Source organism: Mobula birostris, chromosome 2 (assembly GCF_030028105.1).
Source record: "Mobula birostris isolate sMobBir1 chromosome 2, sMobBir1.hap1, whole genome shotgun sequence".
Classification (NCBI taxonomy): domain Eukaryota; kingdom Metazoa; phylum Chordata; class Chondrichthyes; order Myliobatiformes; family Myliobatidae; genus Mobula; species Mobula birostris.
The window spans coordinates 83560996-83583619 of NC_092371.1; the positions used below are offsets into that span (position 1 = coordinate 83560996).

At 45.0% G+C, this 22624-nt stretch overlaps 1 protein-coding gene across 1 annotated transcript in view; it reads left to right on the forward strand.

Annotated features, from left to right (window-relative positions):
• Positions 1-22624, forward strand: part of fam83c (family with sequence similarity 83 member C) — a 58462-nt gene that overhangs the window by 15719 nt on the left and 20119 nt on the right. Inside the window, exon 3 of the mRNA XM_072279875.1 lies at positions 20650-20774. Coding sequence (XP_072135976.1) covers positions 20650-20774 — 125 coding nt within the window. The remainder of the gene's footprint in view (positions 1-20649; positions 20775-22624) is intronic.

Sequence of the window (22624 nt, forward strand, 5' to 3'; positions counted from 1 at the left end):
ATTTGCCACTTCTCTGCCCATTCTTCCAATTTATCCAAGTCTCTCTGCAGACTCTCCATTTCCTCAGCACTACCAGCCCCTCCACCTATCTTCGTATCATCAGCAAACTTAGCCACAAAGCCATCTATTCCATAATCCAAATCGTTGACGTACAATGTAAAAAGAAGCGGCCCCAACACTGATCCCTGTGGAATACCACTGGTAACTGGCAGCCAACCAGAATAGGATCCCTTTATTCCCACTCTCTGTTTCCTGCCAATCAGCCAACATTCTATCCATGTATGTAACTTTCCCATAATTCCATGGGCTCTTATCTTGTTAAGCAGCCTCATGTGTGGCACCTTATCAAAGGCCTTCTGAAAATCCAAATATACAACATCCACTGCATCTCCCTTGTCTAGCCTACTGGTAATTTCCTCAAAAAATTGTAATAGGTTTGTCAGGCAGGATTTTCCTTTAAGGAATCCATGCTGAGTTCTGCCTATCTTGTCATATGCCTCCAGGTACTCTGTAACCTCATCCTTGACAATCAACTCCAACAACTTCCCAACCACTGATGTCAAGCTAACAGGTCTATAATTTCCTTTTTGCTTCCTTGACCCCTTCTTAAATAGTGGAGTGACATTTGCAATCTTCCAGTCCTCCAGAACCATGCCAGAACCTATCGACTTTTGAAAGATCATCGCTAATGCCTCTGCAATCTCCACAGCTACTTCCTTCAGAACACGAGGGTGCATTCCATCTGGTCCAGGAGATTTATCTACCTTTAGACTATTCAGCTTCCTGAGTACTTTCTCTGTCATAATTGTGACTGCGCACACTTCTCTTCCCTACCACCCTTGAGTGTCCGGTATACTGCTGATGTCTTCCTCAGTGAAGACTGATGCAAAATACTCGTTCAGTTCCTCTGCCATCTCCTTATCTCCCATTACAATTTCTCCAGCATCATTTTCTATCGGTCCTATATCTACTCTCACCTGTCTTTTACTCTTTATATATTTGAAAAAGCTTTTAGTATCCTCGTTGATATTATTTGCTAGCTTCCTTTCAAAGTTAATCTTTTGTCTCTTAATGACCTTCTTGGTTTCCTTTTGTAAGGTTTTAAAAATTTCCCAATCCTCTGTCTTCCCACTAATTTTTGCTTCCTTGTATACCCTCTCCTTAGCTTTAACTTTGGCTTTGACTTCTCGTCAACCATGGTTGCATCCTTTTTCCACTCGAAAATTTCTTCTTTTTTGGAATATACCTGTCTTGCACATTCCTCATTTCTCGCATAAACTCCAGCCACTGTTGATCTGCTGCCTTTCCCGCCAGTGTCCCTTTCCAGTCAACTCTGGCCAGATCCTCTCTCATGCCACCGTAATTTCCTTTACTCCACTGAAATACCGACACATCGGATTTCGGCTTCTCTTTTTCTAATTTCACAGTGAACTCAGTCATGTTATGTTACATAACTGTTTTTCAAGAGTTAATTATAAAACCAGGACCTAGCCATTATCATTAATGCCCAATATGATGAGCCTATTTATTCCTTTCACCTTCCTCAGCAATGTCATGTTGCAGGTGCCACTTGTGGTTACCATTGCTTTGGCACACTCAGTTTGAGGTTTATAATATGAGAAATCACAGACCCCTATGTTAGTCATGTTAGTTTCTTAACTCAACCCACAAGCATTCAATATCTTCCGATCCTATGTCACATCTTTCTACTGATTTGATACAGAAGAGCAGAAAGGATGCTGTAAGGGTATGAAAGGATGTAAAGAACAACTGTTAATAGATTCTTTAATTCTAAGTCAAGCCCAGTGGAAAAGTAAAAATCTTTCAAGTTGTTATATTGACTACTAAAAGACATTTGACTGTCCCAGTTTCATGGTTAATAGAAGTGGTGGTGGCATCCGTTAGTCTCACGAGACCGTGAAGGCGGTCCGACGTTGCCTTCAACCTGGTTAATAGAAGTTGTTAAGATATATAAACTACACCCAATATTGTGAAATTTCTACAACATCTAATGAAGCATTGGTGTACTGTACTCATCCTATCTATTATCGACCAAAAAGAACTTTTATCAAAATAAGCCGAGCATTTTCCAGGGCACGCTCTCCACCATCTATGGTTTGTCTCGCTTTAAACCTGCTCTCTAATTTACTGAATCGGGACAAAAATAGGATATCAATCACAGACAACCAAACAAATTATACCTTGGCACACCACCTGTACATGAACCATTTGAAATTCTACGCTCCCTTCATCAGTAAAGCTAAAGCAATTAATTCAAGTAAAACTGGTTTCTAAAGATATAAACACGAACTTTGAACTAGATAAATGTGGAACATTAAACATAAAGGAAAGTGTAATTGTGCTAGTAGAGCATAAATCAGAGCAGCAAAATACAATACAACCAATGGATGAATATGAAACATATAAGTATCTGGGATATCAACAAGCAAAGAAAATAGATCATAGTGCAATAAAGGGAAAACTCAACAGAACTTACTTCAAAGCTCAAGAAAATCTGCCAAACAGAGCTCAATAATAAAGATATAACAAAGGCAATAAACACTTTTACTATACCTATATTAATGTAACATTTTGGCATAATATCTTGGTCCAAAACTGATCTGGAAAATTTACCATACTTTACTATAAATACCAAGCCTCCCGGACGTCTACATCTGCGCCAAGTGCATCAAGATGCAGCTCCTAAGGGACCGCATTACGGAACTGGAGCTGCAGCTCGATGACCTTCGTCTGGTCAGGGAGAGTGAGGAGGTGATAGAGAGGAGTTGCAGGCAGGTGGTCACGCCGGGGCCACGGGAGGCAGACAAGTGGGTCACGGTTAGGAGGGGGAAGGGGAAAAGTCAGGTAATAGGGAGTACCCCGGTGGCTGTGCCCCTTAACAACAGGTACTCCTGTTTGAGTACTGTTGGGGGGACAGCTTACCCGGGGGAAGCGACAGTGGCCGTGCCTCCGGCACAGAGTCTGGCCCTGTAGCTCAGAAGGGTAGGGCAAGGAAGAGGAGGGCAGTTGTGATAGGGGACTCGATAGTAAGGGGGTCAGATAGGCGATTCTGTGGACGCAGTCCAGAGACCCGGATGGTAGTTTGCCTCCCTGGTGCCAGGGTCCAGGATATTTCTGATCGTGTTCAAGATATCCTGAAGTGGGAGGGTGAGGAGCCAGAGGTCGTGGTACATATAGGTACCAATGACATAGGTAGGAAAAGGGATGAGGTCCTGAAAGGAGAATATAGGGAGCTAGGAAGGGAGTTGAGAAAAAAGACCGCAAAGGTAGTAATCTCGGGATTACTGCCTGTGCCACGCGACAGTGAGAGTAGGAATGCGATGAGGTGGAGGATAAATGCGTGGCTGAGGGATTGGAGCAGGGGGCAGGGATTCAAGTTTTTGGATCATTGGGACGTCTTTTGGCGCAGGCGTGACCTGTACAAAAAGGACGGGTTACACTTGAATCCTAGGGGGACCAATATCCTGGCAGGGAGATTAGCGGGGGCTACTGAGGTGACTTTAAACTAGAATGGTTGGGGGGTGGGAATCAAATTAAAGAGGCTAGGCGTGAGGAGTTTTGTTCACTACAGGGGGATGGGAACCAGTGCAGAGAGACAGAGGGGTGTAAAGTGAGGGTAGAAACAAAAAGTACTATGGAGAAAAGTAAAAGTGGCAGGCCGACAAATCCAGGGCAAGCATTAAAAAGGGCCACTTTTCAGCATAATTGTATAAGGGCTAAGAGAGTTGTAAAAGAGCGCCTGAAGGCTTTGTGTGTCAATGCAAGGAGCATTCGTAATAAGGTGCATGAATTGAAAGTGCAGATTGTCATTAATGATTATGATATAGTTGGGATCACAGAGACATGGCTCCAGGGTGACCAGGGATGGGAGCTCAACGTTCAGGGATATTCAATATTCAGGAGGGATAGACATGAAGGAAGGGGAGGTGGGGTGGCGTTGCTGGTTAAAGAAGAGATTAACGTAATAGAAAGGAAGGACATAAGCCGGGAAGATGTGGAATCGATATGGGTAGAGCTGCGTAACACTGAGGGGCAGAAGACGCTGGTGGGAGTTGTGTACAGGCCACCTAACAGTAGTAGTGAGGTCGGAGATGGTATTAAACAGGAAATTAGAAATGTGTGCAATAAAGGAACAGCAGTTATAATGGGTGACTTCAATCTACATGTAGATTGGGTGAACCAAATTGGTAAAGGTGCTGAGGAAGAGGATTTCTTGGAATGTATGCGGGATGGTTTTTTGAACCAACATGTCGAGGAACCAACTGGAGAGCAGGCTATTCTGGACTGGGTTTTGAGCAATGAGGAAGGGTTAATTAGCAATCTTGTCGTGAGAGGCCCCTTGGGTAAGAGTGACCATAATATGGTGGAATTCTTCATTAAGATGGAGAGTGACAGAGTTAATTCAGAAACAAAGGTTCTGAACTTAAAGAGGGGTAACTTCGAAGGTATGAGACGTGAATTAGCTAAGATAGACTGGCAAATTACACTTAAAGGATTGACGGTGGATATGCAATGGCAAGCATTTAAAGGTTGCATGGATGAACTACAACAATTGTTCATCCCAGTTTGGCAAAAGAATAAATCAAGGAAGGTAGTGCACCCGTGGCTGACAAGAGAAATTAGGGATAGTATCAATTCCAAAGAAGAAGCATACAAATTAGCCAGAGAAAGTGGCTCACCTGAGGACTGGGAGAAATTCAGAGTTCAGCAGAGGAGGACAAAGGGCTTAATTAGGAAGGGGAAAAAAGATTATGAGAGAAAACTGGCAGGGAACATAAAAACGGACTGTAAAAGCTTTTATAGATATGTAAAAAGGAAAAGACTGGTAAAGACAAATGTAGGTCCCCTACAGACAGAAACAGGTGAATTGATTATGGGGAGCAAGGACATGGCAGACCAATTGAATAATTACTTTGGTTCTGTCTTCACTGCGGAGGACGTAAATAATCTTCCAGAAATAGTAGGGGACAGAGGGTCTAGTGAGATGGAGGAACTGAGCGAAATACATGTTAGTAGGGAAGTGGTGTTAGGTAAATTGAAGGGATTGAAGGCAGATAAATCCCCAGGGCCAGATGGTCTGCATCCTAGAGTGCTTAAGGAAGTAGCCCAAGAAATAGTGGATGCATTAGTGATAATTTTTCAAAACTCGTTAGATTCTGGACTAGTTCCTGAGGATTGGAGGGTGGCTAATGTAACTCCATTTTTTAAAAAAGGAGGGAGAGAGAAACCGGGGAATTATAGACCAGTTAGCCTAACGTCGGTGGTGGGGAAACTGCTGGAATCAGTTATCAAGGATGTGATAACAGCACATTTGGAAAGCGGTGAAATGATCGGACAAAGTCAGCATGGATTTGTGAAAGGAACATCATGTCTGACGAATCTCATAGAATTTTTTGAGGATGTAACTAGTAGAGTGGATAGGGGAGAACCAGTGGATGTGGTATATTTGGATTTTCAAAAGGCTTTTGACAAGGTCCCACACAGGAGATTAGTGTGCAAACTTAAAGCACACGGTATTGGGGGTAAGGTATTGGTGTGGGTGGAGAATTGGTTAGCAGACAGGAAGCAAAGAGTGGGAATAAACGGGACCTTTACAGAATGGCAGGCGGTGACTAGTGGGGTACCGCAAGGCTCAGTGCTGGGACCCCAGTTGTTTACAATATATATTAATGACTTGGATGAGGGAATTAAATGCAGCATCTCCAAGTTTGCGGATGACACGAAGCTGGGTGGCAGTGTTAGCTGTGAGGAGGATGCTAAGAGGATGCAGGGTGACTTGGATAGGTTGGGTGAGTGGGCAAGTTCATGGCAGATGCAATTTAATGTGGATAAATGTGAAGTTATCCACTTTGGTGGCAAAAAGAGGAAAACAGATTATTATCTGAATGGTGGCCGATTAGGAAAAGGGGAGGTGCAACAAGACCTGGGTGTCATTATACACCAGTCATTGAAAGTGGGCATGCAGGTACAGCAGGCGGTGAAAAAGGCGAATGGTATGCTGGCATTTATAGCGAGAGGATTTGAGTACAGGAGCAGGGAGGTACTACTGCAGTTGTACAAGGCCTTGGTGAGACCACACCTGGAGTATTGTGTGCAGTTTTGGTCCCCTAATCTGAGGAAAGACATCCTTGCCATAGAGGGAGTACAAAGAAGGTTCACCAGATTGATTCCTGGGATGGCAGGACTTTCATATGAAGAAAGACTGGATGAACTGGGCTTGTACTCGTTGGAATTTAGAAGATTGAGGGGGGATCTGATTGAAACGTATAAGATCCTAAAGGGATTGGACAGGCTAGATGCAGGAAGATTATTCCCGATGTTGGGGAAGTCCAGAACGAGGGGCCACAGTTTGAGGATAGAGGAGAAGCCTTTTAGGACCGAGATTAGGAAAAACTTCTTCACACAGAGAGTGGTGAATCTGTGGAATTCTCTGTCACAGGAAACAGTTGAGGCCAGTTCATTGGCTATATTTAAGAGGGAGTTAGATATGGCCCTTGTGGCTACGGGGGTCAGGGGGTATGGAGGGAAGGCTGGGGCGGGGTTCTGAGTTGGATGATCAGCCATGATCATAATAAATGGCGGTGCAGGCTCGAAGGGCCGAATGGCCTACTCCTGCACCTATTTTCTATGTTTCTATGTTTCTATTTTTCTAATACAAGCCTGATCAAGTTTTTGGAGTCAGAGTACTACATATTATATTACAACAGACCCATTATTACAGATAGGACAATACATAATAACCGTCAGGATGTAATATTACAGGATAAACAAGCAAGAACAACTTACTTAATAGATCTAGCCATTCTGAACACATATAACTTGCAGAAATCAATAAGCAAAAACATTAGAAATATGCTGAATTAAAAGAGGAATCTGAAAGACTATGGAACATGAACAGGGTACAGGATACATTGTTCCGATAGTAATATCGGCCACTGGTATCATCCCAAACTTACTACACAATAGCATTAAACAATTATGCCTCCACAGCAATATTTATGTGAATCTTCAGAAAGCTACTAGAATAGTCCAAACATTCCTAGCAATTGGCAAATGAGCGTGCTTGGCTATGACTGTACCTCAGGTTTTACCAGCTTCAGCTGAGAAAAAATAAATAATAATTAATAGTTACACAGGCCAGCCAATCACAGGCAAAGCCCTCCCTACCAGTCAGCACATCTACAAGTAATGCAGCCACGAGAGAACAGCATCCATCATCCAGGACCCGCACTATCCAAGTCATGCTCTCGTATCGTTGCTGTCATTGGGAAGGAGGTACAGGAACCTCAGGTCCCACACCACCAGGTTCAGGAATAGTTTTACCCTTCAATCATCAGGGTCCGGAACCAGTGTGGATAAATTCTCTCACCTCAACTCTGAACTGATTCCAGAACCTATGGACTGTGGGGTGGGAACCGGAGTGAAGGGATGGGACGGATAGTAAGAAAAGTAAAGATAGCATGCAGTCAGATTGTCAGGAAGGGCAAGCAGGTGATGGGACACAGTCATAGCTAACAGGGTGAGTATCAACTCATTAGGGATGCAGAATCAAAGACGGTACTCAGGGTGTTGTATCTAAATGCACATAGTATAAGAAATAAGGTGATAATCTTGTTGCGATATTACAGATTGTCAGGTATGATATTGTGGCCATCACTGAATCATGGCTGAAGGATGGTTGTAGTTGGGAGCTGAATGTCCAAGGTTACACGTTATATTGGAGGGATAAGAAAGTAGGCAGAGGGGGTGGTGTGGCTCTACTGGTAAAAAATGGCATCAAATCAGTAGAAAGATGTGACATAGGATTGGAAGATGTTGAATCCTTGTGGGTTGAGTTAAGAAACTGCAAAGGTAAAAGGACATTGATGGCAGTTATATTCAGACCTCCCAACAGTGGCTGGGAGGTGAACCACAGGTTACAACAGGATATAGAAAAGGTGGGTCAAAAGGGCAATGTTATGGTAGTCATGGGAGATTTTCACATGCAGGTCAATTGGGGAAATCAGGTTGGTAAAGGATCTCAAGAGAGTGAGTTTGTTGAACACCTAAGAGGTAGTTTTTCAGAACAGTTTGTCATTGAGCCTACTAGTGGATCAACTATACTGGATTGGGTGTTATATAATGAATCAGAAATGATTAGGGAGCTTAAGGTAAAAGAAACCTTAGGAACCAGTGATCACAATATGATTGTGTTCAACTTGAAATTTGATAGACAGAAAGTAAAGTCTGATGTAATTTCAGTGGAGTAAGGGAAATTACAGTGGTATGAGAGAGGAGTTGGCCAAAGTAAATTGGAAGGAGCTGCTGGCAGGGATGTCAGCAGAGCAGCAATGGCGTGTGTTTCTGGGAAAAATGAGGAAGGTGCAGGACATGTGTATTCCAAAAATGAAGAAATACTCAAATGGTAAAATAGTGCAACCGTGGCTGACCAGGGAAGTCAAAGCTATTGTAAAAGCAAAAGAAAGGGCGTACAACAAAGCAAAAGTTAGTGGGAAGATAGAGGATTGGGAAGTTTTTAAAAACCTACAGAGAGCAACTAAAAATCATTAGATGGGAAAAGATAAAATATGAAAGCAAGCTAGTAAATAATATCAAATTGGATAGTGAAAGTTTTTTCAAGTATATTGAAAATAAAAGAGAAGCAAAAATGGATATAGGACCACTAGAAAATGTGGCAGGAGAAATAATAACGGGGGACAAGGAGATGACTGATGAACTAAGTGAGTATTTTGCATCAGTCTTCAATGTGGAAGACATAGCAGTATACCTGATGTTGTGTGTAAAGGAAGAGAAGTGGGTGCAGTTACTGCTACAAGACAGAAGGTGCTCAAAAAGCTGAAAGACCTAAAGGTACAAAAGTCACCTGGACCAGAGGAACTGCACCCGACGGTTCTGAAAGAGGTAGCGTTAGAGATTGTAGTGGCATTAGAAATGATCTAATTTGTGGTTGCATTAGACAAAGATTATACAAAGTCAGCATAGTTTCCTTCAGGGAAAATCCTGCCTGATGTACCTGTTGGAATTCTTTGAGATTACAGGTAGGATAGATAAAGGGGGAGCAGTGCATGTTGTATATTTGGACTTTCAGAAGGCCTTTGACAAGGTGCCACACATCAGGCTGTTTACCAAGTTAAGAGCCCATGGTATTACAGGAAAGTTACAAACATGGTTGGACCATTGGCTGATTGGTAGGAGGCAGCGAGTGGGAATAAAAGGATCCTATTCTGGTTGGCTGCCAGTGACTAGTGGTGTTCCGCAGGGATTGGTGTTGGGACCACTTCTTCTTATGCTGTATATAAACGATTTAGATGATGGAATAGATGGCTTTTTTGCCAAGTTTGCAGATGATATGAAGATTGGTGGAGGGGCAGGTAGTGTTGAGGAAACAGGTAGGATGCAGAAGGACTTAGACAGATTAGGAGAATGGGCAAGAAAGTGGCAAATTAAATACAATGTTGGAAAATGCATGGTTATGCATTTTGGCAGTAGAAATAAATGCGTGGACTATTTTCTAAACAGAGAGAAAACCCAGGAATCTGAGATGCAAAGATATTTGGGAGCCCTGGTGCAGAACACCCTGAAGGTTAACTTGCAGGTTGAATCAGTGGTGAGGAAGGCAAATGCCATGTTAGCATTCATTTCAAGAGGTCTAGAATACAAGAGCAAGGATGTGATGCTGAGTCATAGTCATAGTCATAGTCATACTTTATTGATCCCGAGGAAAATTGGTTTTCGTTACAGTTGCACCATAAATAATTAAATATTAATAGAACCATAAGTAGTTAAATAGTAATATGTAAATTATGCCAGGAAATAAGCCCAGGACCAGACTATTGGCTCAGGGTGTCTGATCCTCCAAGGGAGGAGTTGTAATGTTTGATGACCACAGGCAGGAATTACTGCCTATGACGCTCTGTGTTGCATCTCAGTGGAATGAGTCTCTGGCTGAATGTACTCCTGTGCCCAACTAGTACATTATGTAGTGGATGGGAGACATTGTCCAAGATGGCATGCAAATTGGACAGCATCATCTTTTCAGACACCACCGTCAGAGAGTTCAGTTCCATTCCCACAACATCACTGGCCTTACAAATGAGTTTGTTGATCCTGTTGGTGTCTGCTACCCTCAGCCTGCTACCCCAGCACACAACAGCAAACATAATAGCACTGGCCACCACAGACTCGTAGAACATCCTCAGCATTGTCCGGCAGACGATGGAGCTCAGTCTCCTCAGAAAATAGAGATGGCTCTGACCCTTCTTGTAGACAGCCTCAGTGTTCTTTGACCAGTCCAGTTTATTGTCAATTCATCTCCCCAGGTATTTGTAATCCTTCACCATGTCCACGCTGACCCCCTGGATGGAAACAGGGGTCACCGGTACCTTAGCTGTCCTCAGGTCTACCACCAGCTCCTTAGTCTTTTTCACATTAAGCTGCAGATCATTCTGCTCACACCATGTGACAAAGTTTCCTACCGTAGCCCTGTACTCAGCCTCATCTCCCTTGCTAATGCATCCAACTATGGCAGAGTCATCAGAAAACTTCTGAAGATGACAAGACTCTGTGCAGTAGTTGAAGTCCGAGGTGTAAATGGTGAAGAGAAAGGGAGACAAGACAGTCCCCTGTGGAGGCCCAGTGCTGCTGATCACTCTGTCCGACACACAATGTTGCAAGCACATGTACTGTGGTCGGTCAGTCAGGCTTTATAATGCACTGGTAAGCCCTCACCTTGAGTATTGTGAACAGTTTTGGGCCACTCATCTTAGAAAAGATGTGCTGGCATTGGAGAGGGTTCAGAGGAAGTTCACGAGGATGATTCCAGGAATGGAAGTGTTATCATACGAGGAATGTTTGATGGCTCTGGGGTCTGTACTTGCTGGAATTCAGAAGGTTGAGGGAGGATTTCATTGAAACCTTTCGAATGTTGAAAGGCCTAGACAGAGTAGATGTGGAAAGGATGTTTCCCATGGTGGGAGAGTCAAGACGAGAGGGCACAGGCTCAGGATAGAGGGGCGCCCTTTCTAAACAGTTGCGGAGAAACAAAGGGTGGTGAGTTTGTGGAACTTGTTGCTACATGCAGCTGTAGATGCCAGATTGTTGGGTGTATTTAAGGCAGAGATTGATAGGTTCTAGATTGGACATCAAAGATTATCAAAGGATGTCATCAAAGGTTACGGGGAGAAGGCCTGGAACTGGGGTTGAGAAGGAGATAGAAAAGGATCAGCCATGATTTAATGGCAGAGCAGACTCGATGGACCAGATGGTCTAATTCTGTTCCTATGTCTTATGGTCTTATGGTCTCATGGATTCACTTTCAAGTACTCTACAACTCATGGTCTCAGTATTATCTATCCATTTATCTATCTGTCTATCTATCCATCTATCAATCTATCTATCTATCCATTTATCTCTTTATATTAGTTGCATGATTTGTCTCCTTTTGTACATTGGCTATTTGACAGTTTCTCTATGGTTAGTTCTTTATAAATTTTATTGTATTTCTTTATTTCCTGTGTATGCTCAAAAGAAAATGAATCTTATGGCAGTATATGGTGGCATATTCTGTGATCTTCGATATAGGTCATGCAATTTGTTGTTTTGCAGCAGCGGTCCGGTACAATACATAAAAATTACTACAGATTACAATAAGAAATACTTTTTAAGTAGAGAGTACAAAAAGAGGGCAAAGTGGTGGGGTAGTGTACATCAGCTAATGGCCCATTCAGAAATCTGATGGCAGAGGGGAAGAAGCTGTTCCTAAAATGCTGTGTATGGATCTTCAGGCCCCTGCACCTCCTCCTTGATGGTAGCAATGAGACGATGCCATATCCTGGGTGTTGAGGTTCCTTGGTTATGGGTTCACTAGAGGATTCACAGCCAGGGATATCTGATGGCAGAGGGGAAGAAGCTGTTGCTAAAACATTGAATGTGTGTCCCTAAGCTGCTGTCCTTCCTCTCTGATGGTAGCAGTGAAGGTCTATGGACCTTGGCCATGGCCCACTGGCAAAAACTATATGCATGAGAGGCTTTTCACTGTATCTCAGTACGTGTGGCAATAGTAATCTATGCCCCTGTCAATTCCCGTTCCACTCTTACTCAAGATCCTCTGAACCTCAGTCATATCTTTTGCTTGCCATCTTGGTCAATGTCTCCCATCCACTACATAATGTACTGGGTGGGCACAGGAGTACATTCAGCCAGAGACTCATTCCACCGAGATGCAGCACAGAACGTCATAGGAAGTCATTCCTGCCTGTGGCCATCAAACTTTACAACTCCTCCCTTGGAGGGTCAGACACCCTGAGCCACTAGGCTGGTCCTGGACTTATTTCATAATTTACTGGCATAATTTACATATTACTATTTAACTATTTATGGTTCTAATTACTATTTATGGTACAACTGTAACGAAAACCAATGTCCCCCGGGATCAGTAAAGTATGACTATGACTATGACTATCTTGATTGCAAACACTTAAAGGCAAATCTATCCCCTTTACTGTGTGGTGCCCGGAACTAGTGCAGGGCTGAATTCTTTTGCATAGCACCATGGCATTTGTACACCAGTGTGTTTTTAGATGAGCTGAACAAGAAAACCCTGTTATTGTTAACCAGTTTGCATATGGTGATCAGTTTGCTACGTGTTTAAATATGATGTCAAATAACATGACAGGCACACTTTTTTTCTCAAATTCATTTGGATACACAGTATGTAGCCAGTGCCTGCCAAACATGCAGAAATACTCCTTTACAATACGAGGCTCATCAGTGTAGCCTGTGGGACGGGTGTCAAACAAGGCTCATTTTAGTGGAGCTCTCAAACCACAAACAGTTAGCACCAACTGCCATAAGCGTGACTTCCCAGTGGACAAACGTTTAATTCCGATTCCCTTCCTTGTTCCAATGTGTCGATCCATGGCCTCTTCTAGTGCCAAGATGAGGCCACCCTCAGCGTGGAGGAGCAACATCTTATATTCTGTCTGGGTAGCCTCCAACCTGATGGCATGAATATCAATTTCTCTTCTGGTGAATTAATTTCACTACCACCTCCTCTGTTCCCCACTCTAACCTTTTACCTCTTCTCACCTACCGATTACTTCCCGTTGGCTCCCCTCTTCCTTCCCTTTCTCCTATGGTCCACTCTCCAATCCTATCCGATTTTTTTCTTCTCCAGCTCTTGACCTTTCCCACCCACCTGGCTTCACCTATCACCATCCATATAACCATATAACAATTACAGCATGGAAACAGGCCATCTTGGCCCTTCTAGTCCAGCCAGCCTCTTTCCCAACTCACCACTTTTTTATTCTGGCATCTTCCCCCTTCCTTCTCGGTCCTGAAGAAGGATCGAAACATTGACTGTTTACTCTTTTCCATAAATGCTGCCTAACCTGCTGAGTTCCTCCAGCATCTTGTTTGTGCAACTTTGGATTTCCAGCATCTGCAGACTTTCTCATATTAACGGTTAGGACAGGCCCTTGTCCCATTACAACCATTGAGGAGGAGGTACAGGAGCCCGAAGGCATATACTCAATGTTTTAAGAGCAACCCCTTCACCCTGCCATCAGATTTTTGAATGCACCATGAACAAACCTCACTTTTTGCTCTTGTTTTGCACTACTATTTATATAATAGACACATATTTCTTACTGTAACTTATAATTTTTTTATGTATAGCACTGTACAGCTGCCGCCCAAACCAACAAACTTCACGGCATGCATAACCGATAATAACCCTGACACTGGATCTGATTGTTTCTATTTCTGACCTCCTTCCTGAAGCAAGACTCGAAGCTAATAGGAGGTGGCGCTGTCATTTTTTTCCTCCCAGTCTCCTGTTAACTGCAACCAGGCCCTTCCCACATACTCCGCAAAGTTAGACTGATGGAGTGGATGGTGCAGGAGGCTGATACTGTCGCAGATATGCCTTGTATTTATTGAAGTTCTTCGGGTCGGAGGCGGGCATGCATGTGACACCATGCGTTTCTGGGTTAACTTGTCTTCCTGATGCTGCAATGCTCCAAACAATCTTTGATCAGAGTTGTTTTAACTGGGCTGAAACACATTCCCGATGTTTGAGCCCTCCAATCAAATGGAGGCTGAAGGTTAGCATTACACTATCCATGGCCAATCTTTTTCTGTATCTCACAACAATGTTTTAGTAATTTTTGTCAATGGCTTTCCTATTCCTAGACTTTCAAGTACTGGTAATCCAAAAGATCTGCAGAAACTTGGCTTTTTTTTTGTTCTAATTGTGTTCAAAGTTCAAAATTTGAAGTAAATTTATTTCCAAAGTACATAAATATCACCATATACTAACTCTGAGACTCATTTTCTTGCCGGCATTCACAGTAAGTACAAAGAAACACAATAGAATCAATGAAAAACTGCACAGAGCAAGATGGACAAACAACTGATGTGCAAAAACAACAAACTGTGCAAACACAAAAGGGAAAGATAATGAATAATTAAGCAATAAATATTGAGAACATGAAGTAAAGAGTACATACAGTTGAAGTCAGAAGTTTACATACACCTTAGCCAAATAAATTTAAACTCAGTTTTTCACAATTCCTGACATTTAATCGTAGAAAACATTCCCTGTCTTAGGTCAGTTAGGATCACTACTTTATTTTAAGAATGTGAAATGTCAGAGTAATAGTAGAGAGAATGATTTATTTCAGCTTTTATTTCTTTCATCACTTTCCCAGTGGGTCAGAAGTTTACGTACACTTTGTTAGTATTTGGTAACATTGCCTTTAAATTGTTTAACTTGGGTCAAATGCTTTGGATAGCCTTCCACAAGCTTCTTACAGTAAGTTGCTGGAATTTTGTTCCTTTCCTCCAGAGAGAACTGGTGTAACTGAGTCAGGTTTGTAGGCCTCTGTGCTTGTGCATGCTCTTTTAGTCCTGCCCACAAATTTTCTATCGGATTGAGGTCACAGCTTTGTGATGGCCACTCCAATACCTTGACTTTGTTGTCCTTAAGCAATTTTGCCACAACTTTGGAGGTATGCTTGGGGTCATTGTCCATTTGGAAGACCCATATGCGACCGAGCTTTAACTTCCTGGCTGATGTCTTGAGATGTTGCTTCAATATATCCACATACAAGAAAGTACACCAGTCCCTCCTGCAGCAAAGCACCCCCACAACATGATGCTGCCACCCCCATGCTTCACGGTTGGGATGGTGTTCTTCAGCTTGCAAGCCTCACCCTTTTTCCTCCAAACATAACAATGGTCATTATGGCCAAACAGTTCAATTTTTGTTTCATCAGATCAGAGGAAATTTCTCCAAAAAGTAAGATATTTGTCCCCATTAGCACTTGCAAACTGCAGTCTGGCTTTTTTATGGCGGTTTTGGAGCAGTGGCTTCTTCCTTGCTGAGCAGCCTTTCAGGTTATGTCGATACAGGACTCGTTTTACTGTGGGTATAGATACTGTCTATCTGTTTCCTCCAGCATCTTCACAAGGTCCTTTGCTGTTGTTCCGGGATTGATTTGTACTTTTCGCGCCAAAGTACGTTCATCTCTGGGAGACAGAATGTGTCTCCTTCCTGAGCGGTATGACGGCTGCGTGGTCCCATGGTGTTTATACTTGCGTACTATTGTTTGTACAGATGAACGTGTACCTTCAGGCATTTGAAAATTGCTCCCAAGGACAAACCAGACTTGACATCATTTTCTGACCTCAGTCCAATAGAAAATTTGTGGGCAGAACTGAAAAAGCGTGTGCGAGCAAACCTGACTCAGTTACACCAGTTCTGTCTGGAGGAATGTAACAAAATTCCAGTTGTGTACATACATCTATTGATGCTTCTGGACACATCTTCAGTGATGTTCCTGGAATCATCGGGTGTTTCGGGTCTTTCAACATCATACAACCTCCTCCAGGTGACCCAGCCGGGGCTGATCAGACCCCAGCTTGTGTCCAGATGGCTAGCTACTTATAACTCCATAGCTCCCCTCTTTTGAGCCACAGCCATCTTGAGGCCCTCTCTGCCGCATCGGTGGTACTGTGGATGGCTCTCCTCTTCCTCTCTCCCTCGATGTCCAAAATGCTGAAGGCCCTAACTAAAGAACGGGCTGTGAATCCCTTACAACAAACCTCCACTGGGAGACACCTCGCTCTCCATCCAGCCTGCTGACAGTTGCTGACCAGTCCTGCGTACTTGGAGAGCTTCCTTTCAAAGGCCTCCTCCAAGCTATCTTCCCATGGGACTGTCAGCTGCAGCAGCACCACTTGCTTAGTAGACTCAGACACTAGGACAATGTCTGGTCGCAGGGTGGTGGCTGCGATATGGTTGGGGAACTTCAGCTGCCCTTCAAGTTCCACCAACAGCTGCCAGTCCCTTGCAGAGGTCAGAATGCCTGCAGATGTTCTTTTGGCAGGTATTGGCTGCTCCCCAGCTCTGACAAAGGCAATGGTCTGCTTGGAGGGTCGGGACCGCTTCGCCCACTCAACTGCTGCGCTGACGACTTCAGCGATGGTCTTCAGGACCTGATCATGCCTCCACCTGTACCGTCCCTCACCACGTGCCCTTGCACAGCCGCTGAGGATGTGCTCCAGAGTTCCTCGCTTGGAGCACAGTGGGCACGCAGATGACTCTGCCTTACCCCATGTGTGCAGGTTTGATGGGTTGGAAGCACATCATACACTGCCTGGATGAGAAATTGGATGCGGTGTGGTTCGGCTTTCCAAAGATCAGCCCAGGTCACTTTCCTCTCAACCGCATTCTCCCATCTTGTCCAAGCTCCCTGTTGCTTCATTCCCACCGCCTTGCAGGCTCTCATCTCCTCCACTACTGCTCTCACCTCCTCCTGAACTAGACGACGCCTCTCCTTCCCTCTGGTGTCCATTTGGGGAGTTGGAAAGGATCCTAGCCCGGCTCGGCCTCATGTGACCACTCCCACCAGCCTCCTGTGACGCAGCCTCGCCTCTGCCTCCTGAACAGCTTTCTCTGCCCTCCACTTCCTGCCAGTACTTACTTGGATCCCTGCTCTAGCCATCTTCGGGTCACTTGAGTCCCTATACTGTAGCACTTCTCTGGCTCTTGTTACCTTGAATTCTTCCTCCAAGGATTTGAAGGGCAGTTGCAGTTTGTTGTGGTGTCCATAGAGTGCGATGCTGCTCAGGCTCTTTGGCAGCCCCAGCCATCTCCTGAGGTGGTTGCTAACCCTCCTCTCTAAGGTTTCGACTGTCAAGATCGGAACTGCATAGACGAGGAGGGGCCACAGGGTTCTGGGAAGAATGCTATGCTGATACACCCAGGCTTTAAACTTCCCAGGTAGGCCAGACTTGTCCACAGATTTCAGCCAGCCATCCAACTCAGTGCAAGTTGCCTGAATGGATGTTGTGTCCCTTAAAGAGCCGTCAAAAACTTTGCCTAAGCTCTTGACTGGCTTTTCTGTGCTGGTTGGGATGGCTGTGCCTACGATGCTGAACTGGAACTTGTTCTCTACCCTCCCTTTCCTCAGCACCATCAATCTTGATTTGGCAGGTTTGAAACGCATCCGGGCCCACTCCACCAGCTTTTCAAGCCCTTGCAGAATCCTCCGGCAGCCTGGGACTGATTCTGTGGTGACTGTGAGGTCATCCATGAATGTCCTGATAGGTGGTTGCCGTTGAGCGGAATTCATTCTGGGCCCTCCGGACTCTAGTTCAGCAGACTTAGTGAGCATGTTCATGGCTAGGGAGAACAGTGTCACTGAGATAGTGCACCCTGTGATGATGCTGATCTCCACCTTGTGCCAGGTTGATGTAATTGCTCCTGAAGAGACCCTCATCCTGAAGTTGCTGTAATAATCAGCGATAAGGTCTCTGATTCTGCTGAGGACGTGATATTTGGTCAGTGTGAGCTGCACCAGCTTGTGCAGAATGGAGCCATATGCATTTGCCAGGTCGAGCCACCACACTGACAGGTTGCCCTTGTTCTCTCTGGCCTCCCTGATGAGCTGTGTCACCACGCCGATGTGCTCCAGACAGCCCGGCATCCCTGAAATGCCACCCTTCTGGACTGATGTATCAATATAGGTGTTCTTTGCTAGGTAGGTGCACAACCGGTTGGAAACTGCACTGAAGAAGATCTTTGCCTCGACACACAGCAGGGAGATGATGCGGAACTGATCTATCTGGGTGGCACTTTCCTCCTTCAGGATCCACACCCCTTCAGCCACTCTCCACTGTTCTGGGATCTTCCCCCTTCTCCAGAAGATTCTCAGGATCTTCCACAGACGCAGCAGGAGTTTGGGGCAGTTCTTGTACACTTTGTACGAGGTGTTGCTTGGTCCTGGAGCCGAGCTTGCCCTTGCTTTGCGGACGACCTCTCTGACTTCCTTTAGTTGCAGCTCTGACATGTCGAACTGCACATCCTGTTCAGGTGGGTCTATTAGGATGTCGCACTCTCCCAACTCCTGCTCTCTTTCAGGATCATTATATATCTTCTTCAGATGTTGGTCTATGTCTTCCTGCGAACAGGCCAGTTTCCCACTGTGCTTCTCCCCCAGCAACTCCTTGGTGAACTTGAAGGGGTTGGTGATAAAGGCAGCACGTTTTCGAGCCCTTTCACGACGCCGCCTCCGATGCCACTCTGCCCGGCGGAGGACCCTGATCTTCTTTCGTAGTATGCACATCAGCTGGGCCAAGCCAATGCGCTCCTCTTCTCCAGCCTCCTTGTATTGGGACTTCAGTGCTTTCATCTCCTGCCTGATGTTGTGGATCTTCAATGCTCTTTGGTTCTTCGAGTAAGATGTTTTGGAGCCTTCCTTCTCCTCTTCTCCGAACTGTTCAGCTGCGATACTGACAATAATTGTTGTCATGGCTTGCAGCTTCCTATCAACCCCTCCCTTTGCCGTTGCCTCCAGAATTTGGTTAACATCGTCATCAAACTGCTTCCACAGTGAAGTCCTGTTAGCTGCAGGCCATTTGATCCACCTCCTGTTAGACTTCATGTTCGAGGGATTAGTTTGCAACACTTGGAGGTTCCGGGCACTATGGGGTGACTCCGGGCCTGGAACCTCCTTCGTCTCACCAGGTTGGACACCTGCGCGTTGTGCTGCTCCTGCTCCCACCAAACACATCATCCTCGCTTGGTGGATCTTCAAGCCGCGATCGTTCTTGCAGATTTTGCCACATGCACACTGCTTCCTCGTCGTTTGTTCGTTGCCTGGGTCTGATGTCGTTGTGTCCACCCGACTGGGGTGGTCATCCTCCCCCCCTCTCGGGCACCCCTGGGGGTATGTTTTCCTTAGATTCTTTAACTTGCTGTGAGAAGTTTGTGGAAGGCTACCCAAAGAGTTTGACCCAAGTTAAACAATTTAAAGGCAATGCTACCAAATACTAACAAAGTGTATGTAAACTTCTGACCCACTGGGAAAGTGACGAAAGAAATAAAAGCTGAAATAAATCATTCTCTCTACTATTCTGACATTTCACATTCTTAAAATAAAGTAGTGATCCTAACTGACCTAAGACAGGAAATGTTTTCTAGGATTAAATGTCAGGAACTGTGAAAAATTGAGTTTAAATGTATTTGGCTAAGGTGTAAGTAAACTTCTGACTTCAGCTGTAGATTGTGGAACAGATGGGGCAATGAAGTTGAGTGAAGTTACCCCTCTGGTTCAAGAGCCTGATAGTTGAGGGGTAATAACTGTTCCTGATCCTGGTGGTGCGAGTACCGAGCCTCTTGTACCTTCTTCCTGATGGCAGCAGTGAGAAGAGAGCGTCTCCTGGGGGGTGGGGGTCCCTGATGATCTGTTTTCTAATTGTATAAAAGTTGTGTTGAATTTATGTTTTTCTTGTGAACGCTGCTCACCTGACCCTTTGCACCTACTGCAAGCTCGTTGTTCATCACACCTGACCAGACATGTCAGATTCAGATCTATTGATCACATGTACATCCAACCATTGAGTGAGATGTGTAGTTTGCGTTAACAACCGATGATGCAGGTGTTGCCATGCATTCCGGCGTCAACATGGCATGCTCACAACGTTCAGCAGAACAACACAAGCAACCACAGCAAGGTAACACCCACCCACTCCCACACACATTCAGGCCTCAAACCTCAGGACTGGCCACCTTCGGCTCTCTGACTATCGGCTCTTGGCCCCAGACTCTCAGACGCGCTGAAATGTAAAACATGTAACATGCTCTGTTGCCACAGGCAGCTGCAGAGGCCAAGTCTTTGGGTGTATTTAAAGCAGAGGTTGATGATTCTTGATTGGACAGGGCATGAAGGGTTACAGGGAGAAGGCAGGAGATTGGGGCTGAGAACAAAATTGATCACCCATGACAAAATGGCGGAGCAGGCTGGATGGGCCAAATGGCGTAATGGTCTTATGGTAAAAAGGTCAAAGTCTTGGTACATTTTTACCACCTTTATGGTCATTGTTTTAATGCACGTTTTTATGATACTAGCTCATTCCTTATAAATGCTTAATTAGCATTGGTTAGTCTAATGGACAGAGCTAGCAAGTGTTTTCACTCGGAGACTGACTGGTTCTGAACCCATTCAACATTCACCACCCTAGATAATAGCAAATCCGACTGACAGTGTGTGGTACTGGCTCAGTCACCTCTCTGCTCTCAGCCCAGGTAAACATACTGTTGTTTTCTTTCTCCCTCTCTAGAACATGCGGATCCGGAGTGTGGTGGGAGACACCTACTGTACAAAGTCCGGGAAGAAATTTAGTGGTCAGGTCCTGGAAAAGTTCCTGATAATTGACCTGGAGAAGGTGGTGGCTGGTTCATACAGGTAAATATTTAAAGTGATTTAAACTGAACCCTTGAGCAATGCAAACAAAATGCTGGGGGAGCTCATTGCCAGAGTTTTATGGCTGTCCTCCCCCAATGACTCCCATTTTAATATACATTCAATGGCCCTTATTTGATACACCTAATTAATCCAAATATCTAATCAGCCAATCACGTGGCAGCAACTCAATGTATAAAAGCATGCAGACATGGTCAAAAGGTTCAGTTGTTGTTCAGACCAAACATTAGAATGGGGAAGAAATGTGATCGAAGTGACTCCGACCGTGGAATGATTGTTGGTACCAGGCAGTGTGGTTTGTGTATCTCTGCTGATCTCCTGGTATTTTCATGCATTACAGTCTCTAGAGTTTACAGAGAACCGTGTGAGAAACAAAAACATCCAGTGAGGGGCAGTTCTGTGGGTGAAAACGCCTTGTTAACGAGAGAGGTCAGAGGAGAATGGCCAGACTGGTTCAAGAGGACAGGAAGGCAACAGTAACTCAAATAACCAACAGTGGTGTGCAGAAGAGCACCTCTGAATGCACAGCATGTTGAACCTTGAAATGGATAGGCTCGAGCCGCAGAAAACCATGAACATACACTCACTTACTTACTAAAGCCTATCACCACTACAGGGGTACAGGCTGCTGACACCCTGCCTGAGTCCTGTACCCTGGGCCAGTCTTTCAGTTTGTCCCGGATGTAGCCAATCTTCAATGATCATTCCTCTCCATGGAGCTTCTGTTGGTGTTTCTGTAGCCCTGGGTTTTTACAGGGATCGCTCCCTACATGACTCCCTTGGGTCCATTTGTCCCCCCCATCCCTCCCCACTGTTCTCCGTCCTGGCACTTATCCTTGCAAGTGGAACAACTGCTACACCTCCTCCCTCACCAGCATTCAGTGCCCCAAACTGTCCTTCCAGGTGAGGCGACACTTCACCGGTGAGTCTGTTGGGGTCATTTACTGTGTCTGGTGCTCCCGGTGTGGCCTCCTGAATATCAGTGAGACCCGACATAGAATGGGAGACCACTTTACTGAGCACCTATGCTCCATCCGCCAGAAAAAGCGAGATCTCTCAGTGACCATCCATTTTAATTCCACTTTCCATTCCTATTCCAATATATCAATCCATGGCCTCCTCTACTGTCGTGATGAGGTCACACTCAGGTTGGAGGAACAACACCTTATGTTCCGTTTGGGTAGCCTCCAACTTGATGGCATGAACATCGATTTCTTAAACTTCTGGTAATGCACCCCCCCCCACTTCAGCTTTCCCCACCCCCTTTTTCCTCTCTCACCTTATCTCCTTGTATGCCCATTGCCTCCCTCTGGTCTTCCTCTCCCCTTTTCTTTCTTCCATGGCCTTCTGTCCTCTCCTATCAGATTCCCCCTTCTCCAGCCCTGTATCTCTTTAACCAATCAGCTTCCCAACTCTTTACTTCATCCGTCTCTTTCCCAGTTTAACCTTTCACCTTGTGTTCCTCCCTCCCCTCCCCCACTTTATAAATCTACTCCTCATCTTTTTATCTCCAGTCCTGCCAAAGGGTAATGGCCTGAATCGTTGACTGTACTTTTTTTCCATGCTGCTTAGCCTGTTGAGTTCCTCCAGCTTCTTGTGTGTGTTGCTTTTTATGGGATGGGGTTGCTAACCCCATGCCTAACCTTCCCTCTTTCGTGGCCAGGCTTGGGACGGTCCGTGATGGAGTTGAACATACGCGAGGTGTCAAATAAAGTGGCCACTGAGTGTATGCTTCCTCTGCATCAACCTCACATTCCAAGCATCCAACATTCCCAGGACTTCCTTGTCCCTCCTACTCTTTCCCTGTCCTCCATGCTTCTGAGCATTGAGAA